General features: G+C 41.8%; 1 protein-coding gene across 3 annotated transcripts in view; it reads right to left on the bottom strand.

Annotated features, from left to right (window-relative positions):
* DCLK1 (doublecortin like kinase 1) overlaps nt 1-16,881 on the bottom strand; it is a 391,925-nt gene that overhangs the window by 62,015 nt on the left and 313,029 nt on the right. For all 3 annotated transcript variants that reach the window (XM_008273546.5, XM_008273545.5, XM_017350169.4), the window contains 3 exons: nt 11,606-11,690; nt 8,645-8,753; nt 12-69 (listed from right to left, as the gene is read on the bottom strand). In XM_008273546.5, the coding sequence (XP_008271768.3) occupies nt 12-69; nt 8,645-8,753; nt 11,606-11,690 (252 nt within the window). The remainder of the gene's footprint in view (nt 1-11; nt 70-8,644; nt 8,754-11,605; nt 11,691-16,881) is intronic.

Here is a 16,881-nt window from a genome sequence, read left to right as displayed (position 1 = left end):
TTTATACATACTTTGCCTCGACATTTGCTTTTCTTGATAATTTTCAGAGCATACTCCCTAGCAGTAGACCTGCAAAGAGAAACATTTAAAACATAAGCAAAACTTGATTTCAGATCTACTGAGTCATTTTGCTAGAGATTAATTTTTCACCACACATCTTTCATTGTGGTATCGATATTTTGTGAAAGATTCTCCTTTTCTTCCTTCCTTTTTATTAAACAAATAAATATGTAAACTTCTATGGGTTGACCAAGTGTAAGAACAACCAGTGTGGCTGCACAGAGAAATCTTGAGCTGTGTCGCCATCCATAGTTGTAATGAAAACACTGCCATTGCTACTACTGTGCTTAACTCCTTCTCGTCACTCTTCCTTCCCCTCTGCAGTGATCCAGCAGGGGCATAAAGCAGGTGTCAGTTTCTGTTCTTTTTCCTCAAGTCTCTCTTGGTGTTCTCCACCCACCAAGGGAGTCTGTGACGGTAATCTGAATGGTTCTCATGGTTATGTTGAAGACTCTCAAGTCTCAAGAAGCAGAATACACTCTTTGGATCTTGGTTCAGTGTGAAAGCTTGCATGTGAATTTTGTGAGAGAACCCAAAGATGAAATGCAAGGGCTTCAAAAAATATGTGTAGGGGCCAGGATTGTGGTGTAGTGGGTTAAGCTGCCATATGCAATTCTGGCATCTCATATGGGAGTGCCCATTTGATTCCCATCTACTCTGCTTCCAATACAGCTCCCTGCTAATGTGCATGGGAAGACAGCAGAGGATGGCCTAAATACCTGGGTCCCTGCCACCCATATGGGAGACTTTGATAAAGTTCCAGGTTTCTGGCTTTGGCCTGAACTGGCCCTGGCTGTGGTGGACATTTGTAGAATGAGACAATGGATGGAAGCTCTCTGTCTCTCCTTCTTTCCTTGCTGTCACTCTGCCTTAGAAATAAACAAAATAAATCTTTTTGAAAAAAGATGTGGAAAATGGAATTAAAACATGGTTATTTTGTTGCTGAACAATTTTGGAATCCAAACACAGCTTTCTCTTATAATATGCATTTTCCATGAACTTTTGCAAGCACCCTTGTATGATGGATTTCAAGCTTTTTGTACCAAAATGAACTTACCTTTTAATTCCATTTCCCATGAACTTTCTGAAGTTTCTGCATATGTTCAAGATTTACAGAAAGGCATAAAATCATTTTCTGAGCTTCCTGAGATCCCTTGAGACTTTTATAGCTATCTCATTTCATAAAAAATATGGAAGTGAAAATTAAAATAAATCCACTTTCCCAAAGCCACATGACAGCATTAAAATAAAGACTTTCAGTTCTTTGGGAGGGGGGTCCCTACTTCCCAAATAATCCAGACACTCCCTGCCCTTTCTTTGATTTGGCTATGGGAGAGTTTGGGCATATTATTACCTTCAGATAGCTTCCTGCCTTGTGCTAACGTTTCTAAGAATCTGTAGTGTACAATAATAGGATTGTGGGATGCATATTTAGTAAACATAAGAAACCCCTACTTCACAAGTATGGCCCTTTAATTTTTGGTGCAAAACCAAGAAACCTTGTTTTTTAACATATACTTAAAACCCAATTTTTTATGGATTCAAATAATGAATACAACAGGAGTAAAGTTGGTTAAGAATATAATTTTAAATTAAGGTTTTGAAATATTCAGTATGGTGAATTAAACAGAAATGCCTAGTTATATATTAGAGTAAGAAAATGATTTGCCTATAAACAAACTGACAACGCAGGTATTCAAAATGTGCTTAAGAGCGATTTAGAAACTATTCATGCCTTTCCCTTCTAAAAATGCCTCTCCCTACACATCCTGGTCCCTGCATGTTACTCACTTACTCCACAAAAATTAAGTTGCTATGATAATATCTGGCACATTAAACTCAGAATAAGGTAACTACCTTGAAGCCCTATTCTCAAATAGAGGTTTTAGGGTATGGATAGGCAAAGGTGAAACCTTCCACACCATGGTCCAAGGAATGCAGATTGGCTTCACTCCATGAGGAAACTGGCTTAGAAGCCTAAGGATCCCTTCAACAAAACATCTGCCCTGGTTGGGCACTGAGACCACGCTGGAGGAACACATGAGCCAGTCCTTGGCCAACTATAGGGCTTGAGGGCCAGATATTTCATGTAAACACCAGGCCATCAGCAAGGCAGTGGGGGAGAGGTGAAGAAAAACCTCTCTGATAAGAGGTAAAACAAAATAGTCACCATTAAAAATTAAAAATAAGACAGGCATCTGGCTTAGTGGTTAAGATGCCTGCATTCCATATCAAAGTACCTGGGTTTGCTTTCCTACTCCAGCTTCCGGCTAACATAGACCCTGGGAAGCAGCAGGTTGGGGTTTAAGTAGTTGGGTCCCTGCCACTCAAATGGGAGACCTGGGCTAACGTCTCAGATCCTGACTTTGGGCTGGCCTAGTCCTAATTATTGTGGGGATTTGGGGAGTGAATCAGTGGATAGGAGATACCTCTCCTGTCCCCTCCTCCTCGCCCCCTGCCAAATAAATTTTTTTAAATTAAGAATGAGCCAGCAATCATAAATGAGAAAGTAAAATTACATACAAAGGAATTCCTCCCACTAAAAAGCCTGTATTCTATATGACCACAGAATCCTTTTATGTACTCTCTTAAAAGGCTTCCACTGGGTCTGTTTGCAAGTTTGAAAACACTTAATCAAGAGGAAAACTAAAAGTTGAAGGGTTTCTGGATTCCACCTTTCATGTATCACTCAGAAATTATGATAAAGCAAATCTCAGATTGGAACGGCTGAGCGATTTCCTCTTTGGTGAAAATGTTTCATTCGATGGCAGGGAAATCCCAACTACTGCACTGACTGCTTCCATCCTTGTCAGCCATCCCAGCCAGGGCCCGAGAGTGAGCATGGAGCTTGTGAGGCTCACAAAGAAAAGCTGGCCTTTTCCTCTGCCACGTCCACCAAGGGCATGCATGATAGGGTCGTGTGGGGGAAGAAAAGACTGCGTTTTTCAGCTTTGTGCTTCCCCACATTTGCCATTTGGTCCTTGTTTCCCTGCAATGAGTGATATTAAATTACTCAAATTAAAGGGCTTTATATGGGTCTCAGGAAGGGTCCTCTTTAGCCAGACAAAGGCAGAATCCCCAGAAGGCAGGTGGCTTGGTGGCTCCAGGAGGCTGAGCAAGCAGTCTCTGTCCTGAGGGGACAGAGGAGGGTGCTGGGAAGCTGAGAGCCAGCAGGGCAGCTAGGGTGGCTCTAGGGCCCAGCAGGAAGAAGAGCCTTGCAGCTTCCCTGCAGAATCCTTCACAAAACCTCTAAACACTGCATTAAGTGCATCCATATTTTACACTAGACAATGCGTCCCATAGAGGATCACCGAAATTAACATTGCAACTTTTCTTTCTTGATTCCTTGAGGGCAGAACTATAAAGTCATATAATAAAATCCTTAATTACTAGAAGTGCATGTTTATGGGAAAGTAGCTAGTCTGGAAAACGAGCCTGAAAACAGGTGTTAGGACTAAATGTACACCATAAGAATAAAAATGTAAGTGCTTGCTTTAAGTGAAAACAGTTGGCAAGAAATAAAACCTTAAATAATGTATTTGCCTCCCTACATACGGCAAACTCTGAAGACTGCTGAGTCTGGGGAGCTATTCAGTGAGCAGAGACAGCACAGGCCTCTGGTGGACTCAGGGGTCATTAGCACCTGGCCCTGGTCCTCAGGGGTATACAGTTTGGTGTATTGGGAAGAATTCTAGACAACTGGATTGCTGGTGAAAAGAAGCCCAATTGCTTGTTGCCCCAAATTACATACTTGACCTTTTATAGAAACCTCTATGCAACAGCAACAGAAATCTCTGTCTTCTCTTTGTCTACAAGAAATCAATTTGTGGGGCTGGCGCTGTAGCATAGTGGGTAAAGCCGCCGCCTGCAGTGTAGGCATCCCTTATGGGAACCAGTTTGAGTCCCTGCTGCTCTACTTCTGATCCAGCTCTCTGCTATGGCCTGGGATATCAGGAGAAGATGGTCCAAGTCCTTGGGCCCCTGCACCCATGTGGGAGACCTGGAGGAAGCTCCTGGCTCCTTGCTTAGGAACGGCACAGCTCCGGCCGTTTTGGCCAACTAGGGAGTGAACCAGAGGATGGAAGACCTCTCTCTCTCTTTCTCTCTCTGTCTCTCCCTGTGCCTCTCCTTCTCTTTCTGTGTAATTCTGACTTTCAAGTAAATAAATAAATCTTTAAAAAAAAAACAATTTTTTTTTGACAGACAGAGTGGACAGTGAGAGACAGAGACAGAGAGAAAGGTCTTCCTTTTCCATTGGTTCACCCTCCAATGGCAGCTGCGGCCGGCATGCTGCGGCCGGTGCACTGCGCTGATCCGAAGCCAGGAGCCAGGTGCTTCTCCTAGTCTCCCATGCAGGTGCAGGGCCCAAGCACTTGGGCCATCCTCCACTGCACTCCTGGGCCACAGCAGAGAGCTGGACTGGAAGAGGAGCAACCAGGACAGAATCCGGCGCCCCGACCGGTTCTAGAACCCTGTGTGCCGGTGCCACAGGCAGAGGATTAGCCTATTGAGCCTTGGCGCCGGCCAAAAGAATCAATTTGTAAGGTCATCTTCTTACTAAGGGTGACCCAAAGTTAACACTGGAGCTACTAGCGAGAAATTTCTAAATTTTACAAACTTGAATTGAACCTAACTTTTTACATGTGTGCTAACTATGGCTTAAAGAAATCTATCTTGTTTACCACAGTCATTCTCAACCCAGGCCTGTCTTCTGTACACTGAGACTCCTCATCTAGGGAACAGAGTAGAATGCTGCTCCAATGAGGAATGGCTTGCAGAGATAAGAGTGCTCTTAGCAAATGGGGTTTTTCTTGCAACTATTGATTATGTTTTCACAGTTTTGAAAAACACTACGTGGATAGGAAAAAAAAAAAAGAAAGTTTCTCTAGTGTTGCTCTACCATAGTGTTTATTGAATTTCACAGTAATCCCTTGTTCATGGCTAAAGTTGTAAGCACAAGGCTGTGCCCTGTCTCTTTGTGGAGCACCATAAGTGTCCTGAATGGACCTAAACCAGCAGGTGCTCTACATGTTGGTCAAGGTGTGGAAACCTCAGGAGATGGTGGAAGACTGTGCAGTGACCAAAGACTACCCTTCAACAAACAGGGCTTAGTAAACAGCCCCTCTTGATAATAAAACCCGACCTTGGCCTCGTCCATGGGAATAACCATTAACAGCAGAGAACTGAGGCCTTCCAGGTCTTGCCCGATATCTCTGGACTGGAGCTACATTTTGAACTGGAACAAGGGCCCCATGGAAGCAGGACCCTCAGAAGGGACAGAAGGGAGAACAATCATCAGCTAGCCACGAGATTCTTCACCCTGACTCATGCTTCCTTGTCCCAGCTCTGAAGGAAACACCTTCAACTTTTGCTAGGTGCACAGTTCCTGAGGGCCTGAGAAGTGTAGTCTCAGCTTGTCCAGGGGGCTGAGCCTGAATCGCCAGAGCCAGAGGTTTTGTTGTGCTTCTTCCTGCTTCAAGGTGGAGGATGGAGTGGGGCATGCACCAGCATGGAGGATTTTACTATAGCTCTGGCGCTCACATCCCCTAAAACGTATCCAGTGCAGGTAGTAAGGAGACTTGAGAGTCTTCTAGGGCACCATCCCTACTTAGGACCACATCATTCACTTGATGCCTTGGTGTGTGGAGTAATTAGTTCACATGGAGCCAGGAAGGTTAGAGAGGACATGCACCACACAGCCAGCCCTCTCCTCACACTCTGACTCCTCATTCACACTTTGCAACTCTTGGACACCCTGTCCGCCCCAGATGCTCTACAAAACTTCAAAATAGGGCATGTCTCTTTCTGCTGAAGCCACAGTGCACCAACTTCCTTTACATGTCCTAGGGGCCACTCAAGAAATCTCTCCTGGGGCACAGGCAGAAATGGCTAGTGGCATACTGCACTACCAAAGAATACGCTGGCACAGGCCCACAGAACGTCATGCTGTTACTGTGATCACTGTGGAAAAATCTTGCCCATGACAGCATATTATTAACAGGGGAGGAACATTCTTGCCCTTGTTAATACATATTCATTTTTTAAAATATGGCAGAATGTACCCAGAAGCAATGTGTGCCATTGACAACATGCTTAACTCGCTTCTATTTTCTTGGACCTCTGGAAAATATTAAAAGAATGTTTCATGATACCTCCAGGGAGAGAGGGCACATGCCATATGTCCTCATTCAGCAGGAGCTGAATACCAACATTTTTTGAGCAATATGGTGTTTAGACTCTGAAGTTTCATATGGTAAGACCCAAGATGTGAACTCACACAACATGAACGCAATCCAAGTTAGAAAGAAAGAAATTAATTCTGCATAGAGAAATGAGACGTTTCTAACTTAAGAAGGCTAGTGGTGCTGATTTGAGACGCCATCCTGATCCGTGCATCAGCCAGGAGACATAGCACATGGCCACTGTGTCAGACTTAACAGATGATGAACACTGGCAAATAACCAGGTACCCATGGTGCAAGGACCTGGCAATCTGCTCACAAAGGATTTCCTGTTACAGTGGAAATAAAGCTTAAAGGTGTTGGATTGACTATCAGTGAATGTATCAATTAAATGTAAATTATATAAACACACGTGCATGTTTTTATACATCTTCATCCATTACCTTAGGAATGGGTTTCCCATCTTAATTTGTGTCCTGTTTGCATAGGTATGATGCCTGCAATTTCAGGTCAGCTAAGCCAAAGTTGTGTGAAAGACTCTTTATTAACAGCAGTGGCCTAGAGTGGTTAGAAGCATGAGTTTTGGGGCTGGCTCTGATGCATACCTTGCTAAGCACTTACTAACTCATGGGCAGCAGCTGCTATAGTGGGTTGCTATCACTGTTGGGAATATCCTAGCCCAACTAGTATGTTTTGATGGGGCCAAGTTGGAGATCCACTGCACTAAGATAGTTTGCTGGTAAAGCATCTTCCAAAGACAGGCAAGAAGCAAGGGAGCACATAAGTGCGTCTTGACCAAACGAAGAGCCCTCATGATATTTCAAGCCCTGTATAGATTTGCAGCTCTAATATGGCATAGAAGCCCTTGGGGAAGAACAAAGTCTGGATCTTCAGGTAAAGCTTTCTTGTCTCCCTCCTGGTCCAAGACATTCTTTGAGTACAAGAGTGGAGCGGGGATGTGTGACCCTCGTAGGGTGCTGAAGAACTTCTGGGCAGTGAGCCCCACCAGGAGCAGGAAAGATAACAGGGAAGGATGTCCACCCTGGGCCCATGCCCAGAAGTCCAGAGGATGCATTCTTTCAAGGAATGAGCTAGTTCCCTGTGCCTTTTTAATACTCTGTCCACCGAGCTCCAAGAAGATACTTGTGGCTGAACAGGTCCTTTAAAGCAAGCAACCAGGCCTGTGCTGTGGCCCAGTGGGTTAAAGCCCTGGCCTGAAATGCCGGCATCCCATTTGGGCGCCAGTTCTAGTCCCAGCTGCTGCTCTTCTGATCCAGCTCTCTGCTATGGTCTGGGAAAGTGGTGGAAGATGGCCCAGGTCTGTGGGCCCCTGTGTAGGAGACCAGAAGAAACTCCTGGCTCCTGGCTTCGGATATGCACAGCTCTGGCCGTTGCAGCCATCTAGGGAGTGAACTAGTGCATGAAAGACCTCTTTCTCTGTCTCTACCTCTCTCTGTAACTCTGTCTTTCAAATAAATAAAAATAAATCTTTAAAAAAAAAAAAACAGGAAGCGACCATCAGAAAACAAATCCAAATCGGACACTGAGTGAGGGCTTGAGGCTGCCTTAGTCTGGGCTGTGACTGTATTAGTTGTCAATCCTCCGTGTAATGGCCACTAACTACTGTCCTTGGTTAGGTACTGTGAACCCTGTGAACCAAAGGATGAACCCTTCCCTCCAACCCCTTCCTTTTGTCACACAGAGTACCTGGTTCATTCATTTGAATACATTTTTGTGTTAAATACCACTTTTTAGGGATCAACACATATGAGGGAATTTCAAAAATTTCAGGGAAAATGGAACTAAAAGATAAATTTATTTTGGTGCAAAAAAGTTTGAAAACCATACATATGAAGGGTTTCAACAAGTTCATGAAAAATGTGTACTGTGAGAAAATTATGTTTTTGGGTCTTAAAATAAACTTATCTTCCAATTCCATTTTCCACAAACTTTTTAAAGTCCTCCCTGTATACATTTTAAAGACTTTTAAGATTATTGTTCTATTAAATTTTATATTAGTACACATTAGAGATATAAACTTTGTACAGAGATGTTCTGATGTTTTAAAAATATATCTCTAATCAATATAAGACTATTCAACATAACTTAAAAAAATAGACTTACCTGAAAAAGCTAGCAAAGTTTCCCTGAGAACATTGAAAAAAAATCAAAGTCCTAAATTTATAGATCAGCCCCAGAAATCACTACATTTTTCAAATCTGTTGTTAGATAGGGTTTCCTTTTTGTTCGAAACTTTTTTAACTTTTTTTTTTTTTTTTGCATCTGGGGTTGAGATTTTAACTTATTCCACATGTGCCTCAGATTGTAAATACAGGCATGATCTTGGAAAACACAATGCCAAATGTTTCTTTTAAAGTTCGATGCAAATGACATCTTTCTCACCTTTCTACACATTCTTTGACAACAGCAAAATTCCCATCTCCTATTGTCCTTCCAACTTTATATCGTTCTGTTATTGTGGCTGGAATCTGGAAACCCTCGTCCGACACTTCTGAAAGAATCATTAGTACATTTTATTGGTAGAAAAGGGAACACAGATGTTGCACAAAGGAGACATTTAGAAGTGTCATCTAATTAACTGGAAACGATTCAGAATCAATATATCATTTCAGTACAGTAAGGCAACCCGCTCCCCAAGCCTTGCTGACATTGTATACACTCAACAGTTTTTATTTACTATGACAAATGGTAAACTAAAGGGAAACGTATGGACTCCACCTCCACCACTACCATGGAATTTCAGAAAGTTTGTGGAAAACAGAATTAAAAGATAAGTTCATTTTGGGGCAAAAATAGTTTGAAACCCATTTATAGATTTTTCATAATATGCATTTCCCACGAACCTTTTGAAAACCCCTTGTTTGCATGGATTTCAAAAGATTTTGTGCCAAAAATCAATGTATCTTAATTCCAGTTTTCCGCGAACTTTCTGAAGCGTCCTCATACACAAGCTACTTACGTTGTCTGTTGCAGTGGGGATTTTTGAGGAGGAAATGCTGCTCTTTCTCACTTCCTGGCAATTTGATCAATAGCATTTACTAATAACCACTGAGCACAGAGGAATGGCATTCCTTTGTATGGAGCAAGGGGTAAATGCAGTTTGTAAGGGACTGTAGGCTGCCTGACACTGTACAAGCATGAAAAATGCCTGCTGTTTGGACACTTAGCTTTACTACATCCTGAAATGGAGATCTCCGTAAAATTTCTTGTGCACCAAGCACTGATTGCCACCCCTCCCCAGTATCAATGAGCAGATTTTAGACAAATGTTCTCACCAGCAACCTGCACAGCAGATGTTGAGTTAAAATTGCTATATCTATTATGTCTGTGAACAGAACAGCTTTGTAGTTTCAATTATGTTAGCGCCACTAACACAACACATTTTCCCCCTGAAAATGCATTTTGAAATATTTTACAAATGCCTAATAATGCTTTAAATATCTAAGGCCATAAAACTAAATAAGCTACACTTAGGTCACATAAATATACTGGATAACCTTTAACATGCCAGGGGTGTAAAAAGCCTTTTATGGCTGGACTCTAAAATTTACATGCTTTAAAGTTATAAATCCTCGCTCTCCCTTCGGCTACAACCTGAATGCAAACCGTGATGGAAGCCGAGCAGGTTTTCGAAATGTCCTCCTCTTCTGACATTTCATCATAAATGGAGACAAAGCATGGCTTCTCAATGTAAAATGAAAAGCTTAGATGGTGACTGCACTTTCTCTGTGATTCTTGCATTCACATTTGGTCTGGATGGTTAGAAACGACAGATTTCCAGCCTCATAAGCATCAGATTCCTGCCTCAGGGCCCGTATGCTGGCTTTAGGATGATGATGTCTGCACTGCTCTGGGCTCTAGAATGGATAGACTTTCTGGAAAGTACCGTGTAAATGTAGAACATTTGCTGCTTGTCATTTGGCCTTGGGCATTTGCGTAGCCTCTCTGCATTTGTCTAGGTGACACTTCACTCTTACTCTAGAAGCCAGCTAAGTGGTCTCCAGGATAAAATGGAGACTGGAGCCAAAGCCCACCTCCCCCAGGCTCACTCCCAGAGAAGCCATGATTCTGATTTCCTTTGAAGGGCTCGGCCTGGGGATTTCCGTCTACTCCATGAGAATGAAAGGAGATGGTGGGAGTTGTTTCACATCCACTGAAAAGCACCTGAGTTTACCAAACACATGTCAGATGACACAACCTGAGGCTCTTTACTACATGGATAGCAAAAGCAATCATCTTCAGCTGCTGGGGCCATGGAGCCCTGCAGATGGGGCAGGGAAGAGGGTTCTTCCATCCTTTCTCCTAGGGTAGCATGCATGAAGCTCCTGCTTTGGGATGGTTTTCCTGACTATCGATAAAAAGTATGTTTTAAAATTTGGGCTGAGAAGGTCTAGCTAAAGACTTAGCCAAGGACCATTTCGTGTCATGATGAATACAAGACATTACAACAAAGGAGACTTCCGGGTGGCTGAATTTCACATTCCTGGAACCACAAAAAAGTTTGATATTGCATACTAGTCAAGAAATAATCTTATATAAATCACACATCTCACTTAACATAGTAAAAGTGCTTTATCCAAAAGGTATTTTTTTTTTGGGAAATAAATTAGATCATATCATTTAAAACAAATAAGGGGAGCTGATTCAATAGCAGTGGCTTGATCATATCGCTTTCATTCTTTTTCAAACACTTTTCCATAATTGATTTGAGACTGATACCAATTCCCAGGTAGGAAACAGGTATGTGTTGCCATCTCTATTTTATAGAAGAGGAACTAAGATGTAGTGGGTTGAAGAGCTTGCCTGGAACAATCCAGTGAGCTACTGGAAAAGTCAATTCTGGAATCCAGGTCATTTGAGCACATCATAGAGAAATTCTAAAGTGAATTAGCTTTGGGGACAAAGAATATTTTTGCATTTGCCACCAGTTAATTCTTATTGTAAAGCCCTATTTTTGTATTTTGAGTTCACTTGAGTTAGACTACATCTGCGGGGCTACAACAATCAAGAGAGAAAATTGTCCTTAATATGCTAAAAGTGAACAGAGTTTGGGAAAACAAAGGCAGCAATTATGCCCTCTTATTTCCAAAGCAGCCTTAGGATACATATACCCTCAGAGGATGTGAAACTTTCCTCTTCACATTCCCATGGAGTAGAAGCCAATCCCCAGTGGAAGACATATTCAATTCTACCCCATTCAATTCTACCCTCCTGAGCTGGTTGGGGTTGTCCATTTCATTCTGCTTAAGAAGTTAGTTTCTTGTAGTAAATTTAGCCAGCCCATCCTCTGTCCCCTGTGTAAGCTAAACCTTCTCCTCAGATACCAAGTCCCAAGCTCATCACCTTCCCCAGGGCCATCGTTCTCATCCATCGAGCTGCAGACTTTGGTGGATGCAAGTGAAGTAGAGGAGCCACCATGTTGAGAGCTCTGGAAGGGAACAGAAACAGAGAATTAAAACTCTGAGTCAGTTTGCCTGAGTCTTCATGTGTCATCCCCAGCCCAAAATCTCAGGAGATAGCTTTGCCCACTACCAAGGGGGATTTAGTCTTCCCACTTAGAAAAGGAGGCCTTTGGGATATTCAATTAGGGCTACATCTCCTTCCTTTCCTGTTCATCAATAGTAGTTTGTATTGACTAGATCAGGCTAATCATTAGAAACACGGGGTGTTCTCCTCCCCCTAAAAATGAATATTCTGTAGCTCTAGCTTGGGTTTGGAAAATTTTAGGCACTTCACTCTTCCACTGTCTATTGGCAAATGGGCCTCAAACATTATTTTTTCTATTCTTACAATAGAATTTTCTTATCAGTTTATTTTCACTAAATATCCTAAAAAATAAATACTTAGCCAGCGCCGCGGCTCAATAGGCTAATCCTCCGCCTAGCGGCGCCGGCACACCGGGTTCTAGTCCCGGTCGGGGCCCCGGATTCTGTCCCGGTTGCCCCTCTTCCAGGCCAGCCCTCTGCTGTGGCCAGGGAGTGCAGTGGAGGATGGCCCAGGTGCTTGGGCCCTGCACCCCATGGGAGACCAGGAAAAGCACCTGGCTCCTGGCTCCTGCCATCGGATCAGCGCGGTGCGCCGGCTGCAGCGCGCTGGCCGCAGCGGCCATTGGAGGGTGAACCAACGGCAAAGGAAGACCTTTCTCTCTGTCTCTCTCTCTCACTGTCCACTCTGCCTGTCAAAAAAAAAAAAATAAATAAATAAATAAATAAATACTTAGCTTTATCACAACTTAGGAGAAAAAGTGGCTTGTTAATTCCACTTTGAGATAAAGACATATGCACCAAGTAGGCTACCAGTCTGTTAAGTGTTACATAATAAGTCTGAGGAAAAGGTAAGAATAAAAAAACCTAGGCCTAATGATTCTCATGTATTTTGGGTGAAATTTGACCCAAAATGCACGAGAACAACTAGGATAAGAACTGTATTAGAGAACTCAGAGGAGAAAACAATACCAAATATTGAACATAATGATTGACTAAGGGGCAGTACTTTCACAATGAATGTTTCCATTTCTGCATCTATTTCTTGAGAAAACAATTTGCACATTTCAATGTTATTTCTAAATAGTGAACACAGCTTGTCCTAAAAGATCTTCCTTCTGTTTCCCTGGGTTTATCCACTTGGTTGGCCTGATGGGAGCAGGAGGCGGTGAGGGGGTGGCATTGGCTCATGGTGCTGGCTGTCTGTGGAGCAGAGAGAAGGGAAAGAGCATCTGTAGTTGAGCTGATCATGAAGAGGTGGTGAGAAGCAAAGCTGACCTATTGTTCCCTGCTTACCTGTATCCCTTCAACCTCCTCCCCAATCCATCCAGCCTTAACTGTGCCCAAACTAAGAGGGAAGAGAGATTCCATTTAATTTCTTTATGCCCAACAGTATCTTGCATAGGAATTTCAAAGATGCTATTAGTTCATTAAAAAGTTCATAAACTTGAGGATATGCTACCTAAATCGCTGCCTAACCATTTGAGGTAAGTACTGTAGATCATTTTTCTGGGTGTGGCTAAGATGAAATATTCCAACGCATGGACAAGTTCATCAAAGCTGACAGTACAACTGGGATGAAAATCAAGTTAATAGTTATGCTTCCCTATAGGAATTCTAGAAGTGTAATGACTACTCTTGCACACCATTGAATGCCACACAGTTTGTATGATATGCCTGGTATTTTCCAGTATTGTATAAACCCTCCACGAATAAGACTGGTGAGTTATTTTCAGCTACTCTCTTCCAGCCTCTCTGTGACCAGCCACACGTGTCTAGCCTGTCATACTGGTAGGCGAGAAAGAAGGATTCAGATTGCAACCTTCATTCAGAGTTTTTGTTAGTGTGACACTAAAACCCATTCTGTTGAAGAAACTGAAAATGCATGAGCTTCTAAGCCATGCTCTGCTGATTTTTATGGATGTCTGTTTGTGAAGTCTTGTACTTATAATATTGGAATATGAGAGCTGAGACAAGGCAGATTTATGATGTTGATGACTGGAAAAAGTAAACATTACCATTACCACATTTGAGGGGAGGGTGTGTGTTGTCCAAGACAGTGAGCTCCTTTATCGCCTGTGTCATTGGTTTTGCTGTAGACATAATTGTGTTCCAAGCAGAAAAGCATGAGTAAATGTCTCAAATGCAGACCTTCTTGTCTGGGATTTCTGATCCTGGAATTTCTTCCAGCAGCATCACAAATGCACTTAATAATGTAGACATATTGTGCTTCGGGATGGCAGGTGCCTCCTTGTCGTGTGCTATTTTACATTTTAGAATACAAAGACACACTCTATTCATCTAGCAAACAAATTAATAGACCGTAGTGTGATTTCCAACCTAGATGTCTACAGTTGATGCACTCAATTCCAAAAGCTCTTTCTTTTAATAAGAACAATGGGTTCTCTCTGTCTCTCTCTCTCTCTCTCTCACTGTCCACTCTGCCTGTCAAAAAAGAAAAAAAAAAGAAAAAAAAAGAACAATAGGAACTCAAAGTCATAACTCTGACCCAAAGTACATGAATATGAAAACAGCGTTAAAGCAGTAACATTTGATAAATGTTCTGGATATTATTCACCAAACCCCCTTATCAGTGAGTGAGTTGGATTTCCAACAGTATGAAATGTTGGATGCCCTGAGTGTTTGCCACAATGCCAGCTGTGTTTTCTATGCTTTATGAAACAAAAATGTCTCAAGATTTTTTAGTCTCTGTTTTTTTTTTTTTTAAAGTGGGCTTAACTCAAGTTTGCTTACGGTTACAATTGCTTATTTTCAACTTTAGGTTTGTACTTTTGAACAATTCATTTTAAATTTCCAGCTGAGAGTAACAGATGATTGAAAATTAAAAAAAAAGTCTTTACCTACAAACAGGGTTCCCTAAAAATGAAAGTCCTTGGGGCCGGCACTGTGGTGTAGCAGATTAAGCCTGTGCCTTATGGGTGCTGGTTCGAGTCCCAACTGTTCCACTTCGGATCCAGCTCCCTAATAATGGCCTGGGAAAAGCAGCAGAAGATGGTCCAAGTTCTTGGGCCCCTACACCCACGTGGGAGACCTGGATGAAGCTCCTGGCTCTTGGCTTCAGCCTCGCCTAGTCCCAGTCATTTGGGGAGTAAAACAGTGGATGGAAGATCTGTCTCTTCTCTATCTGTAACTCTGCCTTTCAAATAAATAAATAAACTTTAAAAGTTCTCATTTTAGTTATTATGTGAAAATAGAGTAAAATAAATTCATCAAATTTCTAACGGCATTATTTCTTCTTTTCCAAAGAAGCAAGATAGCTCACATTATATACTTCTCTAAAACACCGACCATTCATGGGCTCAAAGAATTTCTGGCACTAAAACAGACATTAAATATGACCCATTCCACCACACTTCCATCTGGAGACCAAATTCCCAACTACAGAAATCTCAGGGATGTGGTAAGATGGGCTCTGTCCAATCACCTTCAGTACTGAACATGGTATCACCTTAATTGTTAATAAGGAGCAAAGGAAATTCTTTTTCATGTTGAAATTACAGTCCTCTACATTTTCTATTCATTGTTCCTATGTCTCATCTGTTGGGTCACCTGGTTCAGATGTGATCTGTTTTTTTCCATGACTGTGCTCAGGTATTCAGAAATAAGTGCTAGGCTCCTCCCGTGTCTTCTGTTTTTCAGTTTGGGTAATCCCAGTTTCTTTGGTTTGTGTCATGTGACAGGGCTCCCTGACTCCTTCGCCTTCTCTGGACACAGTCCAGCTGTCAATATCACTCTTGAAATCTGGTACTCAAAACTGAACGCAATATTCTAGGTGTGCCTGATCAGTACAGAGCAGGGAAGGACAGAGTTTTCTTTCCCATGAATGGAATATTAATTTACTTCAAGATCATATTGGCTTATCAATAGCACCATGCATTTTAACTTTACATGGAGCTCACAGGTGTGCCACATCTCCGCATTCTGTATTTTGGAAGTTGGTGTTTGAATCATGTCCAGGACTTGACATTTATTCATGAAAATGCCATCCTTATTACAGTCATATCCTTCTAGCCCATTTTTTATCCTGATTTTGTCACCTAACATTTTTCTCTCACCCAGTTGAAGTGATTTCGATAATCAGCATGGCTCTTTGTTTATGGTTGTTAGTAGACTTAGAGCCTGCTGGAACATTTTGATTATTATCTGTAAGTCTGAGAGATCCTGAAATAGTAAAGGGAATATTCATAAGTTCTTATTGTTTAGAAACAGATTAATGAGATGAACTAACCTTTACCTATGACTAGCAGAAGCTGAAACACACCCATATTTTTGATTGCTTCTAAATGAAATCAATTTACCTCTTTGGTTTTTCTGAGCAGAAAAATCACTTCAGAGTCTACATGCGGATGCGATTTTATGCTTGCTCTAGTCAGTTTGCTCATTCCAAGACATCTGGGTATACAGTACAAAACGTACCGTTATTTTAAAATTTAACGCAATTAGCTGCTCTGAGAGATGTTGTGACATTTGAAATGTCATCACCTTCAAGCAGATTTAATGGGAACCATTTGGGCAGGTTGCTAGCACCTGGATGCTTTTATGGCACACCTTCATAAAATGCACTGCCCCAAGGAAGAACACATCCTAAGTGTAGTTCTTTAGTTTGGGATCACATAACAGATGGAGAACACATCACACTTTTTGAAGTAAGTGAGAAAGCCAATATAACAGCTCTAACCACATTTTACCAAGATGTAACTGATGACCTTGTAGGGAAAAAACAGTTCACTTTAGATGGTATGAGCTATTCTTATCATTTGTACTAAAATTGTCACTGGGGTAAGTGCATCAAGATTTTGAAAATACCCAATTGATAGGATAGATTTCATCAAGTTAGAAGAAAATTTGACCAGATAACTATAGCTTTGGATGGATAATTATACTTTTTCCACTTCACATTTTGTCTTGGCTTACAGTTCTTATTTTGTTAACATTTAGTTGGAAAACGGTCAAAAAGAACGTAGAAATCAAGTAGTCACTTTCATATGATTTCTGGATCAACATTAAAAAGAAACATAATATTTAAGAAACCCAAATGATAGTCTTGGTGCACGCAACTTTCAGTCTACAGAAGCACTGCAGATGACCTCAGACTAAAAAGTTAAATACTTATCT

This window comes from Oryctolagus cuniculus, chromosome 9, assembly GCF_051225735.1.
Source record: "Oryctolagus cuniculus isolate XC-2025 breed Fujian yellow rabbit chromosome 9, ASM5122573v1, whole genome shotgun sequence".
In the NCBI taxonomy this organism is placed as follows: domain Eukaryota; kingdom Metazoa; phylum Chordata; class Mammalia; order Lagomorpha; family Leporidae; genus Oryctolagus; species Oryctolagus cuniculus.
This window is presented reverse-complemented; position numbering and strand designations above follow the sequence as displayed.